The 17,454-nt window shown below is 39.0% G+C and overlaps 1 protein-coding gene across 4 annotated transcripts in view; it reads left to right on the forward strand.

Moving 5' to 3' along the window:
- Nucleotides 1–17,454, forward strand: part of RERE (arginine-glutamic acid dipeptide repeats) — a 404,790-nt gene that overhangs the window by 183,012 nt on the left and 204,324 nt on the right. For 3 of the 4 annotated variants that reach the window (XM_019639725.1, XM_019639722.1, XM_019639723.1), the window contains exons 3-4: nucleotides 3,818–3,888; nucleotides 13,255–13,380. In XM_019639725.1, the coding sequence (XP_019495270.1) occupies nucleotides 3,818–3,888; nucleotides 13,255–13,380 (197 nt within the window). The remainder of the gene's footprint in view (nucleotides 1–3,817; nucleotides 3,889–13,254; nucleotides 13,381–17,454) is intronic. The other variant, XM_019639724.1, reaches the window with a different exon arrangement.

The following is a 17,454-nucleotide window of genomic DNA, read 5'->3' on the forward strand; positions in this document are numbered from 1 at the left end:
GAGAGAGAGTCGTTGGGAAAGTCATGACGCATTTTTGCATTGAAAAACATAGAAAAATACGTCCTGACTTTCCCGACAACCCAATATATATATGTATTTGCCCTGCAGCAGCTGTTTGCTCAATCTGGTAAATATGCATTTTCGTATGGGTAATTTTGAAAATGTGCTTTATGTACTTAATGGATCATATCAGCTTTGCTCAGTTCTTTGAGAACTGCTAGCTTCTGATTTAAAAAGAGAGCAGTCTTTTTTCTTTCTTTTTTTTTTTTTTTTAAGGTGTCTGCAGTGCTTATGCTGCTCATGGGGATTTTCAGGTTGGGGATCATTGATCCAGCTGACTGAAACCAGCTTCAGACACTCCATGCTTATAAATTGCATGAAAATTCTTGGCAAATAATTTTGGCTTCAAGAGATTACTGAGCATGTATTCCAACTGAGATTTTAACATGGCTCTTCACTTATGGCCTTGCCTTTCCTCTTTGAAATAAACCACTGTATTTTTGGCCTAACTATAGACATCTATGTAAAGTTATTTTCTTAAATAGCTGCTTAATTAATGAGACAAGAGGGAACTACTTAAGAGTATTTTTGACCTTATTTAACCTTGTTTTGAAAATCACTAAGAGTAATAAATAGGTTTCTGTTTGCGAGAGACTTAAAATACAAATTGTTTCTTAGAACATATTCTATTTTAATTGGATCACCCTAATTTTTATGGGTTATAGAGAAAAATTTGACTCTACAGTAATTTTGCATGCTTTTATTTTTAAAGTGAATTAGAACAGTCAGATCAAAACAATGTATTTTTTTTCATGCCTGTGACAAGTTTGGCATGGTGTGAAAATTTTCAATTCATATTACCACTGATCTTAGCCATTCTGTGTTTTACTACTATTTATGTAAAATAAACTCTTAAGTTTTGTCACTTAAGTTTGAAGTGAGCTCATCTGCCTTTTTCAGAATACTGATAGAGATCACTCGATGACAGTAACCTGTTTTACAGATTGCTAGCTTTGTGCATTGGGATCTCATATATGAGTTTATAGCTTTGGATCAATTTCGTTGCCATGGTAACTTTTTAAACAAAAAGAGGTGGTGACTTTTTATCTAGTAATGAGGCATTAATAGGAAAACGTGTTAATTCCATGTGTCAGGTTTAAGATTCTGCTCTCAGTCTGCCTTATGCCTTATCCCTCATGGCAGCATTTCTCGCGCTTCCGATAAGAGTGCAGAGCAGTGTTTAGGCAAAGGCATGTCAGTGGTCATCCTTGGCAGACCTCATATTCCTTTCCTGCCTTCTCTAACAGTTATATCTGGGTGTATTTACAGTTCATCTTTTTCCTGAATGGAACTTGGCAGTGAGAAATGAAAAAATAGAGAGTCTTTTTTTCTGGAAAGCTTTTTTATATACAAGTTAATAGCTGCTTTATGTCTCAGTAAGAGAGTTTATGGTAATAATGATTCTATTGATTATGAAAAGTATATATAAAGCTTTTCTTTATGTAAAAAGAACAAAGTTGCACAGAGTCCTTACCATCTGAGCATCTGTCATTTACTTCAGTTTTGTCTGGTTTTACCAACATGAATGCCAGACATCAGTCCTTGGTGGGTGCACAGAACACAGCCGTGAATAAATTTCTCTAAGCTCAAAAGCTCAAAAGATAGTAATGTGGACAGTGCAGATCATCTGACTCCCAAGTAATGGAACGAACAGGGAATGTAAATTGGCAATGTTATGTGAAAGAATGGAGATGTTGTCGTTTCTTTACAGAGGAGCCATGAGAATTGACTGCCGCTGAAGGTAACTCATAAGGTTGCAAGACGCTGGTGGAACGAAGGAGTACAGAGGGTTTGGCATGGACGGAGATGGGGGAGTTGGTGTTTCTTTTTGAGAATGTAGCCTAGGGGAGGATGAGATGTGGTGTGGGACCAGGCCGTTACTGAATGTGGCAAATTTTTTTGTCACGTGTTTTTTTGTCATGTGCGCTTTAAGAAAGTGGAAGTCATTAGTTAGGAAGTGACCTATTAATTTCAAAGCTCGTGAATAGTAGCTAGGTATCACAATGTTATGTATGAGATATAGAAAATGCTGCTTTCTGTATAGGAGGTGATAGGAGGAAGAGGGCAGTTAGACTGTGATGTGTGTTCAGGTTGAGTGCGATGAGTAAATAATTGATATCTAGAGGTTTGAAATATTGGCAGTTGGGTACAGTAGGGATTGGAACTCAGAACTTAAAAACCTTTGGTTGTCCCAAAATTGTGCAAGTTGGAGCTGCAGTTTTTATTTCAGAATGGATTTCTCCTGTTTTTCTCGAACACCAGATGAGGGGTAGGAAGAGAGATATCTACCACAGTGGGAGGAGTTCTCCTATTTATTTCTTAAGGCGATTAGCATGTTAAATGGTTGGTGTCTGAATGTTGAACAGAGTTATTTAGCCCCCTGAACTCGGGAACAAGATAGAAATCTTAGGCAACAGTCAAGATACAGAGATGGAATCTCTGTTGTTGAGTTTACATCTGAGTAGAGCAATCAGCTGGGGATTCTGGATGCCTAAATGACTTTCAGATCACTTCTTTTTGTGGAATGACTTTGGGCTACAAATATCCTGATGTCTTTCAGAAAGTTTCTTGGAAGGAAGTGCCCTGAGTGAACGAGGGCTTTCTTCATCATCTGCCTCTAAGTGGGTCTGCTAGTGCTTATGATGGGACTGAACTGTCTGCTGGATGGATGGCTCCAGATCTCTGCTCCCTCGTGTTTTCTTGGCTCTTAATGTGTGTGAAATGAGGCAGTAGAGGAATCTGCCTGTGTTCTCAAGCACCTGTTATTCTAAGACATATTCATTAGGATGGGTCACAAAGAAAGATAAAACAAATGATGTTTTAAATGTGGGCATTATGGTCACTAGAAAATTTGATTGACTGTAGGTGCGTTTACTTCTCAGTAAATAATACATGACTTTCCTGTCCTAAACTTTATAATGATCTTGAGTTGTAATGTGGAGTTTTTACATCCCTTTATAGCCACCACTTCCCTTAAAATCATAGCTTTTTTTTTTTTTTAAATGTATCTTGACCTGCCATTTTGAAAAACAGCAACCCTTTGCACTCCAGCTGTTGAGCATCAAACACAGTCACCCAGACTGCCATGTCAAATGTGATTGAATAAAGTGCTCTTCCTCCCTGCGGAAAGTGTAACTTGGTTTCTTTCATTCCATCTCTGATTGGCTGCCTTGGATTTCTTTACATTTAGAAAATAAAATATGTTTAGGTTAAAATTTAATAACAAGTTACCCACAAGAGATTAGATTAGTTTTCTTTCTCTCTCTTGGTTTAGGTGAAAAGGTCATTGTAATAGCATGTTCACGCTAGTCTTATTTATATTTCACTTATTTCCTCACAAAATAGTTATTGAAAGTAAAGTAGCTCTTGGCAAAGCCATTTGTTTTTGTGAAAACACGGGAGCAGCTGTTTGAATAAGATACTCAATATTTTGTCTTGGTGCATGATCCCCCTTATCGCAGGACCTTTATCTGAATATGGATAATCCCGTGGGCTTCCCTCCTCCCCCTCCTTCAGGGACCCTGAAAACAGTAATTTGAGGCTTTATCAAGTTTTTTAAATGATCAGAGAAATGTCAAAAAGAACCCAAGGGCTCTTTTCTTTTAGTTTAAAGTTATTTGTAATTTAATACATCTTTGAGAAAAAATTTTCTCTGAAATGTATGTGGTTTATTTATTTATGCAGTGGCTTTGTGGGCCCTGTCTTTGTTCCCTTAAAAGTAAATGCCGTTGTTTTACAATTTCTTTTTCTTTTAAAGACTGTGTGTATATCGAGAGTCGGAGGCCAAACACACCGTATTTCATCTGTAGCATTCAAGACTTCAAACTGGTAAGCATCTTTAATGTGCTGTCGATTCTACTCTGGACCTTCTCTTTTTCTAGTTCCATTGGCTGTCCCTCGATTGCTTCTCCATCATATTGGCTTGATGACCACTATACCTTTTGAGTGCCAACTGCCTCGTGGCTGTAGCACTCACGTAAGGCAGTCGCTAGTTTTACCTTTTCAGTTATGTAACACTTTGTGTTATAAAACTCATACTGTAAATAATGTTTACGAAGTTTTCATTCCTTTAGTAGATGTTTTGACAAGAATTTCAGGATTTCCTTGAGTTTCTGAAGTAGTTTGTTTCTTCTCAGCTGTTGTGAAGAACCTGAAGAAAAGTAAATTTGGCATTTGCTGAGTTGGGAAAAAAAAGAGTGCAAATGGACCAGACTACTTTTTGGTGGTGACTATAGTTTACTAAGCTATTTTAGTGAGTGGAGTGTATGTGTCTTGAACCTTTTTTTGGGGTCCCCCAGGTAGGAGACGGAAGCCTGGCTCAGGGGTGGTACGGCTACAATACTTTCTCACTGAAAACTTCCCAGGTCCACAAGCGCTGGTATTGCCTGCTATGAACTCTTGGTTTCAGACGAGTGGCTCCCACACTTGGGGCTTTGGATCCCTGAACATCTGTAGAGATTTTGCAAAGGTCTGCAAATGAACATTCTCAGTCTTAAATAAAAAATATACCTCATTTTTCATGTCTGTACAACTAATTTTCAAATGTATTAATATGCTGCTGTGATTTTAAAAGTTGAGTTATTTAACGATAATACACTGTTAATAATCACTGTCCATTACGTAGTTGCCTCAAACAATTGATAAGTGCAATACTATTGAAGTACTGTTATTTGGGGATCTTTTGAAACATTTAGATCTTAAAAAGGGATCCTTGTACTTGAAGGTTGTGAACCACTGTCTACACATAGTAGGAAATCCTAATTCTTTAGCTTTGTAGAGATATTTATCTCAGTATCTGTGAATGCCCTTATTTCCCAAACCCTTTGTAACTTTGGACAATATTTGTGTTCTGACACACATTGTATGTCTAAAGAAAAGTAATGTAGTCTGAAGAGATCTTTAACTCTGCATCTTTTTTGTTTCTTTTTATCATTTTAAGGACTCCACATATCCAATTAGTATATTCCAATTTAGCTAAAAAATTGCATGTCATTTATTTTTCTTCATTAAAAAATTATTGCATACGTAATACATGCTCGCTGCTTTAAAAGAAAGTTAAATGTGCCATTTCCTTCCAAGATTTATTCTTGTAAGCTGCTTTTAATGCCCCTGGTTGTTTTACAAGGTGGCCTTGCAGTTTAATATTGTAAATCAAATGCTTTTTATTCAGGCTTTTATGTCAACATGAAATTCTACCATTTTTAGAGGTCTTTGCTATTTATGTGTTTCCTTCCAAAGGTTTTTTTTACAGGCGCTGCGTTGACATCTGAAAATCAGGGTGGTGGCCTTGTTTCCTGAAGAGTTTTCTTTTGCTAGTGGCTGCTGCTCCTGCTCTTCCCCCATCACTGTCTTTGCGTGATTTTTACCCAAATGCAATACTCATGCACCATGGAAGAGATATAGCTGTGAAATAAAACTGCAAAGGTTTCTCTTTTACCTGTTAGAATAGAAGCCCCTTTTGTACAGTTTTTGCACGTTAGCTGGTGCCTTCACGTTTGAACAGCGTCGCTTATGAAATGCTGATTACAATGTGATAGTTGCTGTTCGATGCAGAGGTTCCTGCTGAGTTACAGTAATTGCTCAGGGTATTAACAGCAATAAAAGCTGAAGCTTCCGTTAGTATTGGTCTAGCACAGCTTTAAAGCCGTCTGCAAAAACAGTGTGGGAAGCAGGGTGCAGTCTGTGTAGATGCCTTTTTCTGAACCACACACTGCTATGTCTTATGTTTCTGTGTGAGTGTTGTATTCAGCTCATACTCGTAGTTGTGTACGAGAACAGATAATGAAATATTTGCTTCTGGAAGGAATGTAGCTGTTGTCTGGATACCCACTCTCGTCTTCCTTGGTTTTCAGTACTACTTATGAAAAGGTAACCTAATAGATGAGAATAATCATAGATTTTTTTTTTCCTTCAGCTTACCCAAGCTATAAGGGGAAAAGATGAACAGAAGGCAATATGCTTTTTTTTCTCTGCAAGATTTTAAAAAGAAGAAATTGGAATTGGTTTTGCCCACAGGGAATACCATGCATGGCAAGTGGCGCAATGGAAAACAAAAATGCAATAGCTTTGAAATGTTGTTGATTAATTATGCATTTTTTTTCTTTTTCTTTTTTTTCTTTTCTTTTCTTTTTTTTTTTTTGGTTGGGGTTGTAACTGAGAGACGTATTTCTTTGTTTACACCATAAATTAGAATTAATCCTTTTGACATGGTGAGTTTGTGAGTATTAGGTGTATTGTGGGACTGTAAAAAGAACTGGGGAATGCTTACTTACATGTTAAGTAAGAGTACAGAGGCAAAACACAGCAGAGACCAAGGGACTGAAGAAGTGGGCGTAAGGAACCAACTCCGACACGTCATTAGCACAATGCTAGCTAGTTGAATTGAGGATCCTGGGTAACATTACATGAATATGTTTGGATTTTACATGGGGACCTGGCTGTCTTCTAGACTGCGCTACTGTAGCCTGTAGAATCTGAGTCCTGATAATGGAATACAGTGCCTCCATGACCAAGTATCCAGCTGTTGTCCTGGTGGACTGTTAAACAGTGTCCGCTTTCACTCTCAGAGGTGTCCCTGTTTGGATGAGAGGCTGTATGGTCATCTTGCCTAAGGGATGAGATCCATGGCTTCCGCCTTATTAACATTTAACCATCGAAACACATAAGGCCTCTCCACCCTCCTCCCTTGGTAGGTATATTTAATCAGCTTAACCTTGGTAGATATATTGAGAGACCATACTTTCACAGGGGTAGGTGCAAAGTAGTGAGTGCCTACCAGAGCTGAGGTTTTTGGAAGTTGCATTTTCAAGGGAAGAGAGTTATGTGTTCTATTGGGAAGCTTTCACTCTGAGGAAATGCTTATTAGGTTGGACTTCTTTACAGACCGGGAGACCTGGGTTTGTTTGACTACAGTGATGAAAGTATCTATGGAACGAGTTGTCAAAAGCAAGGGCTCAAGAGAGCAGTAGAGGTAAGGTGGAATTATGGGTAGTGTATGCTTAGGAGCAGGAACAAGGAGGGATCATCAGTTAAGCGGGGCAGCTTTGCACCTTAGGCTTCTGAACTAAATAATAAGGCAGTTGGCAAAATCTTTAGCTCTTTGAAAGAATAGTAATGTGGAATGGCAATCTATGATCTTTGTGGCCTAGCTGAAAAAGATTAACTGAGAGACCTAAGTAGTTAGCAGAAGAGGTAAAGCTGCAAGGAGGAATCAAGAATTGTTTCAGTGCGAAGAGGGTTGGGGCAGGCTGATGGGTCTTAGGCAGCTGACAGGATAGGGCCAGGGTAGGGCCAGAAGCCAGGGAATGCAGAGGACTGCAGCGGCTGTGCAGAGAGCCGCCTAGATGCGCCAAAGGGAGCAAGAGCTTGCACTCACTCCTTGAGCTCTCCTGACGCTTCTTCCCAGTGGATTCTCAGATTTCCTTGTTTCCTCTCAGTAAAGGCCTCTTCTTGGGGTTGCTTGAGCCGATCTCCAGTCATTGTAACTTAAAGAGCCCAGTATAACATCTTCAACCCTTCCTCCTGCACTCCTAGTGTTTCTAGATCACTGTGTGACTTAGTTTGCTTTGAGAATTTTGTTTTTGAATGAGTTGGTATTAAGAAGCATTATATCCCAGAGTGCAATTAAGAAGGTTTTGGGTTGTAACAGTGCCTTTGACAGGCATTTATTGAAAGCTGACTTTGTGTTCTGTGTTGAGCGCAGCGCCATAATGGGGACGGAAGAGTGTAAAGCACAGCTCCTCCTCTCAGTGATCTTAGGGTCTAAGGACACAGCTGTGGCGTCAGCGGATATCAGTCCTCTGGAGAACACTGAATTAGGACTGTGTGGAGGAAGCCATCACTTTTTGTCCCAAAGGAAAGATTCCTTTCTGGCTTTTACTAAAAACCAATAAAATTCCATTTTTACAGGAATCCAGGCTTTAAGCATAATAGAGTTATAACTTGCTGTCTGGAAATAATCATGGATTCCGAGAGTGCTTATCCAGAAGATGGTTGAGATTAGTAGTTTTCATGCAGTTTAACACCAGAGTCCCTTGTCTGGCTCTAATAGTCATAGTTCATGCTGAATTCTTCATTCACAGATAAGTAACTGAAACTGTTCCTTTAACATTCTACATGGAAATACAGTGTGGATTCCTAGTGAATTTTTGTCACTCACACAATAGAAAAAGTATGATTTTGGATTCCTCGAATTATATAATTACCAATTCTTCAACTGTTGTATGAAATGAATTTTCAGATAGGATGTGTAATTATTACAACTATTATTTTGAGCAAAGACCATTGATTCATTTTGGCTCTTATTTGGAAAGTTGTCATTAAAATTATACCTGGTTTAGAGATCCCTTGGAGTTGGGGACATGTCATTAGGGGTATTGCAGTATTTTCAGTGGGCTGGCTAGGGCTTACCGTGTATGGCTGTGCGTGGATGAGTGTGCTCTGTACCATTGATATCCTGACAGCATCCATTCTGAGGGCTGATGGTGAATGCAGAGTAGCTAAGGAGGCATGCCACTAGTTACCTTGGAGAAGGCACATTCCCATTACTGCTGCGAATGCGGGCCCAAATCATTCGAGATTTAATACTGTACCCCTCTTTGTTGCATTGCCAAATGTGAGAAGCTGGGGGAGGAGGAACATTCAGAATTTCTTTCTGGGTACCCTTAACTCAATCCCAAGAGCTGACTGCCACAGTACAACAAGGAGGGGCTGCAGAGAAATTAGCTTCAGCTTAGGTTCCATTTGCCATCAAAATTGCCCTCTCCACCAAACTGAGTTTCTCAGAAGTGGATTAAAAGTCAGAAGCTGCTTTTCAAACTTTTTAAAAATGAAAACTTTTTGAGTTTAACTAATGATATCTTCTCACTCTTTGTTATAGGCTTTTCCATAGAAATGCCAAGAGCCATGAGAGACTCATTAACATGCACTCTATGCACACATACATGTGGACACACAGTGAACTAATTGTCATTTATGCATCATAGACCACAGTCACTTAATCCAGGCTTGGCTGTTGTGACCACTAAGCACAGACTGTATGGTGTATGGGCATTCAGGAAATGAGCATTCATTTTAATATTAGGTAAACCTTGTATTAAAAACTGATCTGGGGGTGGGGCAGGAAATCCACATTAATTTGAACAGGGCTTAGTCAGAATTTGAGAGGCTTTTCTGGGGCTGAGATGAGAGATGGTAGAGTGCACGGGTCTAGAGCTTGACTTAGACATCACGGTTAGTCTGTTTCATCAGTTGCTACCTTTCATGACCTTGTGCAAGAAGACACTAAATGCTCTTATTCTCCCTTTCTTTGCCTGTGAAGTTGGGATGTAGAGCATCTACTGTACAGGTAGGTTTGTTTTGAGATAAAAAGATCAAGTCTACAAAGTGGGTAGCGCAGCCCCTGGGCCATGGAATGACAGTGATCATGGTGTTGATGTTTAGTCGGTGCTCTGCCTTTAAGCTTTGCGAGGGCAGACACCACACCTGTTTTTATTCCTGGATGTATCCTGTGCATTTATTAGCACATTGTCTGGCCCATATAAGATCCACAGTATTTATTGAACATTGAATGAAGTAACATTTTGTGGAAAAAATTCACTGGAGAAAGTTCAGACAAACTTCAGTAATAGTTTCATATACAGTGCATGTGTTAACTACAAATTAACCTTCTGTTTATTAAACAAGCCTAAGAGATCTGCTTCTTTACCTTCAGTTAAGCGTGCAATGTACAATATTTTGGTTAGCCTCAGTGTGTAGTATTTTATATATTTAAATAATAAAACTATTCTTAAAATACTTTGAAACTCAGTTTTTTATTTTCTTCAGGAAGTTTACATGAGTATAGCCAAAGTCATAACATTTTTAGGCATTATTATAATCTGTTTTGAATTTTCTATGTTACTGACTTTTAGTGAAGATAAATGAGGGCTTAGTCTGCATGTAAGCATCCCAGAGAAGGCCAACTGATATGAGAAATGCCTTACCGTATGATGACTCATTTCTGTGTGAAACAGTGGTTGTTTTTCTCTTTTTAGTTTTGATAGTCCCTCAGTTTAGGTCTGTAGAATTGAGTATTTCTTTTTATAATTCCTTTTTCTCTTTACCCTCTTGGTTTGTTCCCTACCAAAAGATCAGTACCACCCAGTTCCAGCTTTGTGACTTGAGTATAGTGTTGGATAGTGAAGTGAAAACCTTGAAGTTTGTTATCAAGTGTTTTCAGTTTATAGAGAGAGGAATTAAGTATTACTTAAAGAGATAATGGGATGTTGAACTGAGATAGATCTGTAAAAGTTGTTCCTTTCTGTTAGTTTAGTTATTCTCACCTTTCAGGAGTGAGTGCATCATTGCAACCGTTCTCTTCTATTCCAGTGATTTCTGAGTTAGGAAAAGATGTTGATTTGGTGCTAGAATATTCTTCTGGAGGACACACCTCCTCCCCCGATTCTCTGTTTAAAATCAAGGCCATGGTTGCTAAGTTGCTTTCTGTAAGCATTGTAATACACTACAGTGGGTTGTTGGGCTTACTCCATGCTATAAATTCAGTAAGTCCTCATTTAACATCGTCAATAGGTTCTGTGAATTTAAAAGAAATGATGGATAACAAAACCAGCTTTACCATAGGCAAATTGATATAAATAAGACTTAAATTCATAAGGCATCTCATCAGCGTTACAATGAAATGATGATGAACAAAACCATGTTATTTGAGGACCTGCTGTATATGTTCGTGGACTAAATGTTTTTTTTTACGTGTAAATTTGAAGTTTATGATTTTATTTAATCCTTTAAGAGCCAAGAGGAGGATGAAATCTCTTAGCCCTGAGCTTGATGGACATGGTAGATGAGGTGATGTTGGCTATCTGCTGTGCATCCCTCTCTTCCTTCAAGTATGGAGCCGTCATGTTGAAAGATCTTTTGAGTCACCAAAACTATTTTGCATGATATGAATGTCAACTTATAAACAGAAGGGTTGTATTCACGTAAGTGAAAATCACAACGAGGCTTTGGGAATAAATAATCTCAGAGCATCTTACTGGCCCCATTTGTTCAGCTTCTCAGCGGTCTGTTTTCACTTATGACTGACAGTCATTATAGACCATGTGGGATTTAAAGTTTTAATGGTTCATGATTACTGTGAAGTTGGGTAATTAATTTTGTCCTGATTTATTTGGATATTAGAACTCAAGAAATCACTGAAAAAGTTTTACTTAAATATTTTGTGGAATTAAATATAATTATCTAAAATGTTATTTACTGAACCTGTTCTCTATATGTGAAGTTTTTTCAATGTAGAAAACTTGCTAAGAGTTAAATATTTTATTAAAAAAGGAGCTTAAAGTTTGAGACAATTTGATATTTGCAGAAAGCTGCTATGCAAGAATATTGGTAAAGTCTTGTCATTCAAACTATATTCTTTAGAACTTGAAATTTGTAATTTGTATGTGTATGTGTATGTTTGTGTTAAGAACCAGTTAAAACAGTCCAAGAAAAACTGCTTAGCAGAACTGAAAGAAAATTAAGGAAACTGAGATACTATCAGTGTTTTCTGATTCATAAATAATAAGAACAATGATATGCTTTGAAATGATGCCTTTTTTAATGCTTAAAATTTCTTAATAATGACTTGAACTCTTGCATATTTAAAATCATGCCAACGTGCTTAGAAATGCTTTACTAGGTGTTTTTTTGGTTTGTTTTTTTGTTTAAAACCCTTGATTTGAATGAATAAGGATTTGAGTGGTCTGATTAATTGAATCCCTAGTGCAGGAGATTAACCAGAAATTCATTTTTATTTGATGTTTATGGTAAAAAATATTGAGTATACTGTACGTTCTAGTACACAACTGAATCTTTGATTTGGGATTTGTGGTGCTGGTATGGGGAAGAGGTGGGTATGTGGTGGAGGAGGTTCTGGCTACTAACCCTTGATTCCATCATATGTTGTCAGTGAGGCGCAGTGGGAGTCAGAGGCTGGGCAGAAAGCATGGAACCCTGGGTGATCTGTAGAGAAAGAAAAGAAACCATCATGATAAAGATATTCCCATTATTCACTTATTTTCTTGGGATTTGTCTTTTTTGTTTGTTTTTAAAGAGACCTGCAAATATCAGTCATTAATGGAGCATATTAAATCTCAGATTACAGGAAGTTGTTAGAAAGGGATTCTTTGCTTCTCAAAAGGAATATGTAATAGGACTTCATAAAAATGATTTAATATTAAAAAAGTTTGCTTATCTGTAATTTTTAAACAACTTTAAGAACAAATTCTTATAGAAGCATTTGGATTTTATGGGGTTTTTATTTCATTTACAACCTCATGAAATGGAATTGGTTAGTTTTTTGGGAAATATTATGTATTCTCTAGAGCACTTGAAAGGGAACGTATTCAAACTATTATCCGAGGTATCGTTTTTGATACTTATAAGGACTGTGCTGGCTTTCAGAAGTTGCTCTACAATCTTTAGCTGGTTTTAAATTTTTCAGTTTCTTTCTAAAAAGAAAAGCGATACATACCAAACTGGTTTTACCCCTAAAAGAAATAATGTCTTTCTTGAACTTGATGCTCTGCCTGTTTAGTATACTTACCTTATGGGCATTATGAGAAAATTAAAACTCATTTGAATGGTGTCTTTTTCCCTCTGGAAAAAGCCTTTGTCTTTTACCTTGCCTTCAGCTTTACACAATTAACTAGGAATTGAGGAAATGGTAGGGCCTTTCTTTGACACCCCTAACACCTTGAATATTTCCTTACTAAGCACGTATGCCTCTAGCCTCTCTCGTTAGAAACTCTTCTGAAAGCTCAATTTGTCCTCTTGTGGTTCATTTCACAGATGTGTTTATCTGACACCACTGACATTTTGTTTTTATTATAAGCAAAGCATGCCACTGTCACTGTGCTTCGGCACTGTGTCATCTTAACTTGGTTATTTTGAGGGGCACACACCATACTGCTTTATGAGAGGATCCAGATTAGAGCGTGAAGCCAGAAGGGTCCTATGTTTTTGTTCATGCTGAGCTAAGGAAACGGCTTTGATTGACGCAGAGAGGTTAATGTTAGAGGTAGAACAAATCCTCTGCGATTTCAGAGGCCATCTGCTAAAGGACTTGTGCAGATACTCGTGTGTGCTGAGTGCCCCTAGTAACCAGGGTATGAGGGGACATTGGGCACGTTAACTTAAAACTTTTTTCTTTTTTAGGTCCACAACTCCCAGGCCTGTTGCAGATCTCCAACTCCTGCTTTGTGTGACCCCCCAGCATGCTCTCTGCCGGTGGCGTCACAGCCACCACAGCATCTTTCTGAAGCCGGGAGAGGGCCTGTAGGGGTAAGGAGAATCCCGTTTTTAAAAGCTGTCAATATTTTATATCCCATAGGGTATAAAATAGGAACATTACCTCCCTCCCCAGAGCCCCTTTTCAAATGTGCTGTATTGTATGTGTTTTTAAAGGAGGAACAAGTACATGCACAGAGGAAGCAAAATACGGGACTTGCCTTACCCCTCTAGGACAGTTCCAGAGTTAGTGGGGTTGGTGGTGTAGGGTATTTTGGCCCCAGCAGAGAGCATGCTGGGCTGCTGCAAGGAGCAGGAGCTGGCAATCAGCAGCGAGTATGGATGTTGGCAACTGAAATGGGGGAAAAAAAGGGGGTAAGTTTGAGACCAAGTGTGGACTGTGCATTTCCCCAGGACCAGTGGGACTCATGGCCCACACATCTAAACTGTTTTGGGTGCCGTCCTCTCAGGTGATGTTTTGTAGAGTATTGCTCAGAAGTAGCTAGGCTCTTCTGCAGAGGCAGATATAGAATCAGACACTTTGAAGGGTGTGGGTTGGGGTGTAGATACACTGCTGTCAGCTGAACCCTGGCAATTCCTGTTACCTGGTGGTCATGTGGGGTGTGTGTGAGATGTAGCAAGATGAAACGTCTTTAGTGCGTTCTCCCTTAGAACAGAGGACCTGGTTAGTGATCCATGAGGGCTTTTTTTGTCATATGTCTCACCTTTTCTGAAAGCTGTGTATGCACCTGTCTTCCTTTTCCTTCCTTTGAGAGGATTTAATGGTCAAGTTTTCTGAAACACAAGTGTTCATTGCAATCAACCACTGTTAATCAATAAAGAAGTTTAAGGCCTGTCTTCATCTTGTGTGTAATCTGACTGTGGGGCTCCAGCTCATACTCAGAAAATAACACGAGAGGGTAGCTGTGACACATGCGCAGGCACAATACAGGATACTGGCAATATATAATGAATTGTTCAGCGGCAGTGTAGAATATTAATATCTCCTGAGTAAAGAGTGTCCCCAATGGGCTGTTGCACTTGGAAAGTTTTGTGAAGGCAGGTAGGTTATGTTTTTGATACATCAGAAACATGTGCACAGGCAGAGTGGAGGTGCCTTCTAGGTGTACCTGTCAGCCTGTCCATAAGCAACCTAGGCAGTGAGCCTGGTGAAATGTGGAACTGGGAGAAGATGGCCGCAGGACGTCATTGAAGAGCACAGGTTAGTGGGTCTTGGGAGGCAGAGGGGGGTATAAAATGGTGCCAGATCATGACGGGTTCTAAAGGTCAGAAAAGGCACGATTTCGTGTGATTGGCAGAAGAGGGAGGGACTTTGCAGGCTTTTTATTCTCTGAAAGCCAGTATGCAGATTACTTCACTGCTCAAGACTCACTGGGAAGCAGCGTGGAGTGGGGACAGACTGTGAAGGTTCCATTCTGTAGCTAGGGCTGTCATCCATGCATAACATGAAGAGGACCAAGACCACAGAGATGGGATAGTAATAATTATAACACAATCAGGTATAATGATCACAACAGCAGCAATTTCATGTTTAGATGTTATAGTTGCCAGTGTAACTTACCAAGGATTAGACCAGAAAAAAGGTTCATATTATGGAAGACCTAGAATTCTGGACATAATAGCCATTCGCAATGGAAGATAAAACCCAGTGTCATGGATACAAGTCTAATTTTAATCCCTGGAGAGAGAGAGATTGACATATGAAGGGACAAATTAGCAGCCAGGACTTGACTCTCTACTTCAAACGCTTCAGCCTTTACTGATTACCATCTTGTTTCCACTTGTATCTAAGAAATGGTTTTTATCTTTCAGGCTGATATTTTATTTATTCTCTAATCTGCATGGATATCATTGTTAGACTGTTTCATTTACCCCAAATACTCACTAACCAGGATTTGCTGAATGGATTTAAAATCTTTCCCATAATAACATTGAGCTTTTTCTGCTAGCATTAGTGATGAGCAGAATTTAATTTTTTAGCAGTAAAAGTATGGTGTTCTCTGGGGATTTCAATAAGTTTATGATGGGTGGTGTACTCCGAGACAATCGTATGTAGGTTTGAGAGACTCTGTCATAAGGTGATAAAATCTTGTTGCAGTGAATACGCTGCTGCATGGAGCTAACTGTATTGATTGTTCTTTAACAACGCTTCGTGTTGCCAGAGGCATCTGAGCTGGACCTGAATCGGATCCAGTTGGCAAAGCTCCTCCCCATGTGTGGGGCTCTCATAAATCCTGCAGGCGCACGGCTCTAATGCAGCGTAATGAGGGAGCTGCTGGGAGAAAAATTGATTACAGGGCTGCAGACAATATCATTAACGGTTCTTGCCATGATACACCAGATGTCTTCCCTAATAGACTATTTTTGTTAATTTAGTTTTTATAGGATAGCATTGATGGCATTATAATTTAACTTTCTCTGCATATTCAGGTATATGTGATTTGCGTTTCTACGCGAATGATAACACCCACTCGTAGATTTAATTTTATATAATTTTAACTTATCTGTCCATTTGAAAAAATATTTGTGTGGAGAAGGCAACATTTTTATTTGTTACTGAGACTCTGTTAGCTTGGATGTTTTCTAGCAAAAAGTACTGTGTTTACTGGCAGTTCAGGGGCAGTGAGGGAGGTGAGAAGGCAAAGAAAACATTGCCCAGGCCTCCCTAGACTGGTCAGAGATGCTCTCCCAGCCCCAGCTGATCCCCATATTATAGGGTGGTTTAAACAGCACAGCAGACACTCTCCAAAGCAGAAAAGTGCAGCCATTTAAAGGGGACGTGAAATGCACATTCATGTCCACTGTCAAGGAGGTAGGTCTGCTAGCCCGTGGCCACACCTGTCCTTGTCCTCGTGAGATGACCAAGGGCTAGTTAGGGGATTTAGTTATTTCGCATTTTTGTTTCTTAGGCATCTTTTTATGTTTTTAAGAACTCTGTCAAGTGGCTAACATATATAAATAAGTACTGTCATAGTGGGTTGAACTGTTTTATTTCAGTCATTGTTTTAACGGCTAATTTTGTTTTTGGTGCATTATCTTATACAGAACATATTTTTTTCTTTTGACATGTTCCTGTGTAACACAGGACATGCTAATTAACCTTTCTAACCCTTAGTTTTCTCAGTTAGAAAATGGGTATAATATTACTATCTACCTCAAAGGGTTATTGCAAAGATGAATGAAATAATTCATTAAATTGTTTGGCATGATATTAAGCCTATAATAAGCATTCATTAAGCATTATCTGTTATCATATGGACTTCTGTCTTACTAACTCAGGTTTTAAATAATTTATTAGTTTTCTAGACATTCATTATCCGAGTTCTTAAGGCCCCCTAGGTGGTCTCTCTGAGTGTAAGAGGATCTGTGATCTTCCTTAGATTGCTTGCAAAGTCTTACATGTTTATGTGCAATTTTCTGGAGAGAGTATACTTTTCCCATGGATGCTAATCAGTAGATTTTAAAATGTTGAAAAATATTTAAAAATTAAGATGAAGAGCTGGTAGGTCATTTAAAACTTCCAGTCAGCTAGTTGTTTGTTAAGGAAGCAGACTAACCTTGAACATTTACTTCGTGCTCAGGCAATCTGCGACCCCTTCGACACATGGGTCTCCACAACCATCTGACATTTATTTCATTCTGCAGATAAGAAACCTTGAGGTTTGCACTTGTATAAAATCCTGCCCTTACTGAGTGGCAGGACTGTGGTTTAGCTCCTGAACTCACTCCCCTTGGCCTTGTGTAATCTTCGTTGGTCCCACGGTGACTTCTGTGCCTCCCTGGAACCCTGCAGTGATGCCTGCCTTTGCCTGCAGGTTTCTAGAGGGTTCCTGAGCCAGCATGCTGCTCATTCACTGGGTAGAGTGGAAGGCTTCCACCACACTGAGTGTGTTACAGGCTGGCCCTTACCCTGAATACGTGGACAGTGTGTCAACAGGATGGTGTGAGAACCCTTCTTAGCATCAGTAAATTTTGTTTTCCTGTTAGCAGTTGTAATGATCATACCTTTAGTGTCCTTTTGTTTAAAAAAATGCATGACTAACAGTTACTGTGAGTTCCCTTTTCATACATCTTAATGGCAACTACAGTTGACCCTTGAACAACATG

Source organism: Hipposideros armiger, unplaced genomic scaffold (assembly GCF_001890085.2).
Source record: "Hipposideros armiger isolate ML-2016 unplaced genomic scaffold, ASM189008v1 scaffold_46, whole genome shotgun sequence".
In the NCBI taxonomy this organism is placed as follows: domain Eukaryota; kingdom Metazoa; phylum Chordata; class Mammalia; order Chiroptera; family Hipposideridae; genus Hipposideros; species Hipposideros armiger.